Genomic DNA, 7,792 nt, shown 5'->3' with positions numbered 1-7,792 from the left:
ATGAATGTATGTATCAAGACTTATTGGGAGTATTCTATTCTGTCTATTCATTCAGTCATCTGTGATTGGAACATAAGCACTGGTTGTAATTGTTTAAGCAAAAAGAAAGAAAAATAATAGTGGCCATGTATAAATCTGTCAAAATGTATTTTTATTTTTGAACAAATATTTCAATCAACTGCATTCATAGCATTGTTTTTATGTCCAAGACATACTATAAAAAAATTTAAGAGTTGGGTTTTTTTCAGATGTGTGTTATGATGATTATGATCTGTCAGTCCAGGTTTCACTGGATGAAATCCTACCTGTCTTATTGCCGTGTCTGTTTTCAATGATAAGATAAAAAACAGTGAAGCAAAGATTTTGCCTCATTGACTTGGGTGGGAATTTGCTAGCATCTTAATAGGTCACTTTACAGAGGTCGTTCTTGGTACAAAAGAATTTCACTTGGTAGTGATTGGTACAGATTTAATTTGGAGAATGTTTACTCACTTGAGTCACAGAATCATCTTGGTTGGAAAAGCCCTTGAAGATCATCCAGTCCACCCATTAACCTCACACTGACCGTTCCCAACTCCCCCAGATCCCTCAGCGCTATGTCGACTCTACTCTTCAACCCCTCCAGGGATGGGGACTCCCCCCCTGCCCTGGGCAGCCCATTCCAAGGCCCAACAACCCATTCTGTAAAGAAATCCTTCTTAATATCCAGTCTAAACCTTCCCTGGCACAGCTTGAGGCCATTCCCTCTTGTCCTGTCGCTTGTTCCTTGGCTCCAGAGACTCATCCCCCCTCTCTGCACCCTCCTGGCAGGGAGTTGCAGAGGGCCAGGAGGTCTCCCCTCAGCCTCCTCTTCTCCAGACTGAACCCCCCCAGTTCCCCCAGCCGCTCCCCAGCAGACCTGTGCTCCAGACCCTGCCCCAGCTCCGTTGCCCTTCTCTGGCCACGCTCGAGTCATTCAACGGCCTTTTTGGGGTGAGGGGCCCAAAACTGAACCCACTCAGCGAGGGGCAGCCTCCCCAGTGCCGAGCCCAGGGCTCAGATCCCTTCCCTGTCCCTGCTGGCCACGCCAGTGCTGACACAAGCCAGGATGCCACTGGCCTCTTGGCCCCCTGGGCACACTGCTGGCTCCTGTTCAGCCGCTGTCAATCACCCCCCAGGTCCCTCTGTGACTGGCAGCTCTCCAGCCACTCCTCCCCAGGCCTGTAGCCCTGCTGGGGGTTGTTGTGGCCCAAGGGCAGCCCCCGGCACTTGCCCTCAGTGAAACTCCCCCAGTTGGGCTCAGCCCATCTCAGTAAAATTGAGTCACTGAAGTAAAAATTCACTGGCTCAGACCGTACATCATTATAGTAGTACTCGAGCGTAGTTGCGTAGAGCTCTGCAGGATCTTTTTACCACAATGATGATAGTACAGTATATTGTGAAAGTAATTGTAATGTGTAATATATAATTACAAGTAATGTATAATTATTTCATAATAGAGAATTGTAGGAAGTATTGCAAAGGTAATTAAAATGTTGTTCACTTTTATATTTTTAAATTCCCCGTTATCACCTTTCTTTGACTTATAAACTAAGAAAACTTAATTGTTCTCTAACGTAGTATTAAAATGTAGCCTTACTTCATTCTTTTTGTTTTGTTTCCAGGTGGAGGCATAGCTGTTGGAACCCTTCTTCTTATTGGTTAGTATAGAAAATATAGATGCTTAAAGTCGTATTCTGATGTGTTTTCTTCATTTTAATGTATTTATCAAATAACCTGTCTTTTAATTGTTTTTTAAACTCACACTTTACTAAAGTATAGCTCTCTCGCTTTGGCTAGCCTTCAGAGTGAGCTATTGTCTATTTTAAGAATTACTGGAGATGGATCAAAACCTTATTTTTAGACAGGTTTGAGCCCTCAAGAATACCGCAGAATTCTGTTTGAAAGCAGGGCATTTATTAAATTTCAGGACTTTAAGGAAGATCTTCAAATTTTCTAAACTACTTGATTTCTTGTAAGATTTAGACTGTTTATCATCACAACGTTGGTATTCTTTTTAATTTGGCTTTCTGAGGAAGATGTTAAATACAGAATCTTTTAATCTTTTGGTTGCCAGAATCAGCTGCTTTCAATGGAGATCTTACTTTTCTCACTCAGTTTGAGAAGAGCTGCAATCCTGCTATGGACAAAGGAAGAAGAAAAAAAAATTTAGAACCTATCATATGTTACACAGATCAGAGATGATGAAACTAAATGAGTCTTGTTTTGTCTTCCCATTACAATATTCACTGTTGCTTCCAGTAGATGAACTGGGTGGCATCAAGTGAACCTACTGGCTGGAAAATTATCATTAAAGAAAATAAAATTGTTCTTCAGACAATATGCAATTAAGTTGTGGAATACATCATAGGGTGTTGTGGATGTAAAAAAAAAATCTCAGTCTCAGTGGAAAACTAGGCAGCTTGATGGAAAAGAAAGCTGTTTGCATTACTTAGGGTAGTGGATACCAAGTCTGGCTAAGGAAGTCATTGAGCTACAAATGGTGGGAGGCTGAGCAAGTGCTTGGGTGAAGCATCACATTTGCTTGTTCGGTTCTTATTACTTCTTCCTAAGTATCTGCTTTTGGCTACTGTTGAGCATAGGGTTAGCTATCCACTTGACCTGACCTTAATGGCACCAGATGAAGCAAGTACAAAGGCAGTGAGCTTTGTGTTCTAATGAAAGAGATGACAAGACTCAATGATTTGAAAATGATGGGATTTTTACCTGATTTTTTTTTTTTCCCCCTCCTCTGAGTGCATAGCTGGCAATACCCAGTGGTGGGTTTTAGTTTACTTATCCCCTGTGTTGGTTGTTTATTTGTGGTCTCATACTAAATTTAGCTTCACAGGAACACAAAGGAGAATCTCTCTTTTAGATTTGAAAGCTTATTTTTTTCCCAAATAAGACTTAGCGTATATTATTTTGAAACATATAATTACATACAAAAGTCTTAAAGTAAGAACTGTACTTATTCATGACTCATTAGTCTAAAAATTTTTAGACTAATTTTTAAAGTTGGCGCAGGTAGAATTGTAACTGCATTGTTAGAATATCTTGTCAGTATACAAAAAAAAATCTGTCATGAGATTAGTCTAGGCAAGCTTAATATTATACCGGATTGAAGCTGTCAGTGATAAACCTCCTAGGAAGATCTTTCTGCGTTCTACTCCAAGTGTTATAAAAAGGTTAAATTCTTCCCCCTTCCTTCAACATTCTCTAAGGCAAGAATAAATTGCATTACTTTTAGCTTAGCTCCCTTTGCAAATTAAATGCTCATCTTCATTATTTGACACATTATCTTGGTTAATTTCACCAAATAATAGTAGATTCAGGGTATTAAAATATTTATTTTAACTGTTGTGTTCTCAAGATGTAGTAATGGCACAAGTTACTTGGTAAGACTGCGAAACATTGTTTGAAATATAAGTGCACAATTTTAAAAAACTTAATTCATAATAAAGAGCATCATGATTTTCAGTTGAGCTTTATAATATTTTTTTGATGGTGTTTTATTTATATGAGAGCTAGAGAGTTGAGGCATGTGGTGGTCTCATGCAAGATCCTAGCTACAAGAGGAACTTGAAACTTCCTGGGTTTTGGTCGTATAGCAAGACTGGTTTGGATTTTAACTAGTCTAGTTTCAAAAGATCTTACTGTATTGGGTTTAGAAGAAGTGGTAAAACAAGCATTCTGAAACTGCGTGAAGTGAAATTTGAACACTATCAAAACAGTTTGCTCATCGTGAATGTGAGACTACTTGTTTGTCGTTTCATCTTAAACTGCTCCAGAAGACTAGCTTTCTGGAAGAATCTCCCCTTTCAAAACAAACAAGTAGTATAGCTGTTGATTAAGCACACTTCTTTCCCTTCCTCCCCTCTCTGATGTACTTCAACCTGTTGTATATCTGTTTTGCCAGCCTCAGGAAGAGTTTCCGGGAGGATGTTATTTTGTTTTTTAAATATAAGCCTTGTTTATATAACACGTTCTGCGTAGTGAGTTACAGCACACTCAAACAGGTCTGTCCTGGGTACCCTATAAGAACCTATTCTTACATGCCTTTAAGATGCTCCAGTTTTGACAAGGTCATTGATGGCTAAATGTTTTAAAGATTATCAGTAGGAGGGTTTCTGTTGGTAGCTGAGGTCAATTATTAAAAGTTAAAGTTGGCTGGTTAAAAGCAGGTCTATACTTGTACATTCTAAGCCTTGAAGCAGTTTCAGCTACTTTAATTAGCTACTATTATTTCTGTTAGACATGCAATTTAACCTGACTGGTAAGAGCTCTCTTCACATGTCAATATAATTGAATTTATCACCTTTTTAAAGTTGAAAAAGATAATCTCCAGAGAGGTACAAAACAGTGATTTGCTAAATATAATTCTACAAAATACAAGTTACCAGAATTCACCTTCCTGAAGTATGGCCAAATGCCAAATATTGTAACTTATATGTTTGACAACTCCATTTTGGCATGTGCTAATTAAATGCAAGTGACACAAAGTATATCCCCTCAAGCTTAGTAAATGTGGACATTAGTAAAGTATCTTTTAAATGGAATTTCAGATTATTAAAATAATCACGTCTTATAACCTGCAGCAATTCAGAGAGATGTTTCATAGCTACAGAAAGACACACCTTAGGTCACAGCACCACACTGTAGAACTATCTGGTGAAAAAATGATCAATACTGATAGGCTATGACAGGCTTTTGGCAGCTTTAGGGCAACCTGTCTAGACTTTGTACAGAGAAAAAAGTTGTCTGTACATTACATTGTTGCAGTCTTATTTTTCCTCTTATAGCTCTCATCATTTTAAGCAATTATACTACAAATTATCGCTGGATTTTTTTCAAAGACCTTCGTGCTGTTTAATGTACTGATATTTAAAAGTCAGGTATTGTAAATATGATCTATACATATTTGTTACCTGAGTAGTAGCTACAGACAGTCCATGCACAAAGGTGTTGAGAATGTCTGTTATGTGTTCAGTAGCGTGTACAGTGTAGGGGTGAAAAGAGTCATAAATAGGAATTGATCTTTATCTTTAGTTTTCAACATGGTTATACATTGGAATTCATTGCATTGATACTGACAATACTGATTTTTCTTCATGACAATTTTAACCATGAGAACATGGTGTTGTAGAAAAAGACCAATGGCTAATGATCACAATAAACTATTTTATTTATGTCCTTATCTGTAGGATCAGAAGAGGTTTTGTCCTGGAGACAATATGCATAACTTAGGTAAATAATCTCTTTTCCTTGTATAGTTTTACGCTTCACTAGTTACTCACCTGCTACTTAGCTGTAGAACAGTCTTTGTTCAAAAAGAATCAGTGAAAGCTGTGGACTGTTGTGTGACTTGCAGTGACTGGACCCAGAAAAGAGTCTGCAGCTGCAAGAGTCTTATGTGTTTATGTGCCTTATAAGCTAGAAGTAAAGTTCACAATGAAGGCTGCGGATGGGACAGCTCTTTAGTATGGAGGCTAAGAATAAAGATTTAGGCCAGACTTAAGTCTTTAGTATTTGGCTGACTAAAATGCAGTTAAGTGTTAGTTCCTACACATACAGAATGGACGTAGTTCTTCGGAATGTGGATGCAATTTGGAAAAATAAAGATAACAGTTGAGAATTTATCCTCTCCATCAAAATAGTCCAAGTGTTATCAGAAAACAAATATATTTCAAAGTATTTCACTCAGTTTATCTATGAAACTGATCAGTGAGCTACTGAAGTACCTGTGCTAAATGATTTGTTTGTTTATTTACAAGAAGAAAGCTGTACTCCTATGGTTTTGAATAGTAACGTAACTATTGAAGCCTGGGCACAATGGATGCTATCAGAAAAGCCCCATATGGGTGCACTTTAGATCCTTTGAATACCACAAAAGTTTAGTGACCTAGAAATGAATCAATAAAAAGCCATCCTCTATCTGACAAATTGAAGAACTGAGGGATTCTTACAGATGCATTGGCTTTAACAATTCAAGATACACTGTTTGTAAAGGCTTTCTGAGACACTTCTAATCCTTAGAGTACTGTAGCAGACTTTGAGATATTTTATATTTAGATCACTCTCCAATAGTTCATTTCCTATTTTTCCTGTAAGTTTACTTTTATGAAAATGAATGTAAGAAGGCTAAAGGAAAGGCTAATGCTAAAATGATGTGTCCCTACACTGAATGTAAATGTTTTTAATTTACTAAATTGAAAATTCCTTATTTTGCAAAATATGTTTTGGAAGGGTATAGCAGTGTAAGAATCTCTCTAGTCCTGTTACATTAAAAATAAGTTTATCATGCAAGAAAATTAAATATCACCTTGAATAGGTCAGTAAAAGGGGTTTATATCCCTGTTCCCTCTTGCTTCACTTCTATAGTTTAACATTCCAGCATTTTAAATAAAATTTGAGTTAAAATTATTCTTAAGTACTACAGCCTTATATCTTCTTCGTTTAGTTAAATAATCATCAACAGACAGTATGATTTCTTCTATTTATCTGTGGTTTATGGAGTTTCTGTGTTATGTTTGGCATGAAACTGAGCATGTTGTTTATTTTCTAAGGAATAATATAAAAAAATGATGATCCAGAAAGATTCTCTGTATAGCTACATGCACATACACAAACCATAAAATACTTGGACGGAATGAGATACTGGCTTATACTCCACTAAATGTCAGTTAAGTCATATGTCCATATGCAGTACAACTCAGTGTTTCTGTACCTCAAATGATGGAGAAGGTAAACTTTAACCTGTAGATAAAAATTAAGAAATCAAGATTTTTGATTCACCAAGGATGACATAAACATTACAGCTGAGGATCCTTCCAGAGCGGCCAACTAGTGTTCCTTTTCCCCTTTTATTCAGATGGAGAGAGGTCTAACAAATTTGTCTCCCTCCACTGACCTCTGCTGCAGTGATGTGATTGTATGGGAGGCTTGGTGGCTTCTTTCAGGTAGCTCAGAGAATTGAGAAAAAATTAATAAGTAGATATCATGCTGTCACTTTGATTTCTAGAGGGCTTTGGTTCTTAAATTGAGAACTTCATAGATGGAGATTAGAACATGGAAGTCAATGTACTGTGAATAATATATTACCAATTATATTGCAGTAAGCAACCAAAGCATAACTAAGTAGACAGCACTAACACAGACAGGACAGGAGCTGTATGTGTTCCCTGACTCCAGTTATAAGGGAGAATTACTCTGCATATGGGTTTTATTTTCCTCTCGTTGAAGCTAAGATCTAAGCAGGCTCCAAAGACTCCATTTACCAAATAGGACTGTAATACTTCAGAACTTTAGATAGTGTCAGTTCTACTTTTTGCTTCTGCAGCTGTAGTGCTTCAGTTTTATCTGAATTGAGTCTTGTCTCCATCCTAGTCTTGTACATGGATCTACATCCTCAGTCACAGCACAATGTAGGGAGCAGAGTTACTAGGAAAACAGTTCTTCAGTACCACTGTTAGTGGCTTTTTAAGCATGCAAGAGTAAACTATATCAAATATTTCACTGAGAGCTCCAAAATTTAAGGAAACTGCAGTTTGTAATTCTGTAATGCTTTTGGAAATCAGTCTTGCTGAAATTGTAATAAGGAACCCAGCGCTCTCAACAGTAAGCTTTGGTCAGTCCTGTGCTTTGCGCAATACTGATCTGGCCATATTTTTCACTAGACTGTTATTTTTCAGAAAGATAAAAGTGTTACTGGAAGTACAATAGAAGGCTCATATGGCCTACTAGGCGGGTTAACAGTATCAAAGGTTAATTATAT

At 37.4% G+C, this 7,792-nt stretch overlaps 1 protein-coding gene across 1 annotated transcript in view; it reads left to right on the top strand.

The window, feature by feature from the left end:
- The first annotated feature begins 1,639 nt into the window (after positions 1 to 1,639).
- ELP4 (elongator acetyltransferase complex subunit 4) overlaps positions 1,640 to 7,792 on the top strand; it is a 136,502-nt gene continuing 130,349 nt past the window's right edge. The window contains exons 1-2 of the mRNA XM_026850901.1: positions 1,640 to 1,679; positions 5,223 to 5,265. Coding sequence (XP_026706702.1) covers positions 5,253 to 5,265 — 13 coding nt within the window. The 5' untranslated portion in view covers positions 1,640 to 1,679; positions 5,223 to 5,252. The remainder of the gene's footprint in view (positions 1,680 to 5,222; positions 5,266 to 7,792) is intronic.

The sequence above is a fragment of the Athene cunicularia genome, assembly GCF_003259725.1.
Source record: "Athene cunicularia isolate RWA chromosome 5 unlocalized genomic scaffold, athCun1 chr5_part3, whole genome shotgun sequence".
In the NCBI taxonomy this organism is placed as follows: Eukaryota; Metazoa; Chordata; class Aves; order Strigiformes; family Strigidae; genus Athene; species Athene cunicularia.
The sequence above is the reverse complement of the archived record's forward strand: the minus strand, read 5'-3'. Positions and strand labels throughout refer to the sequence as shown.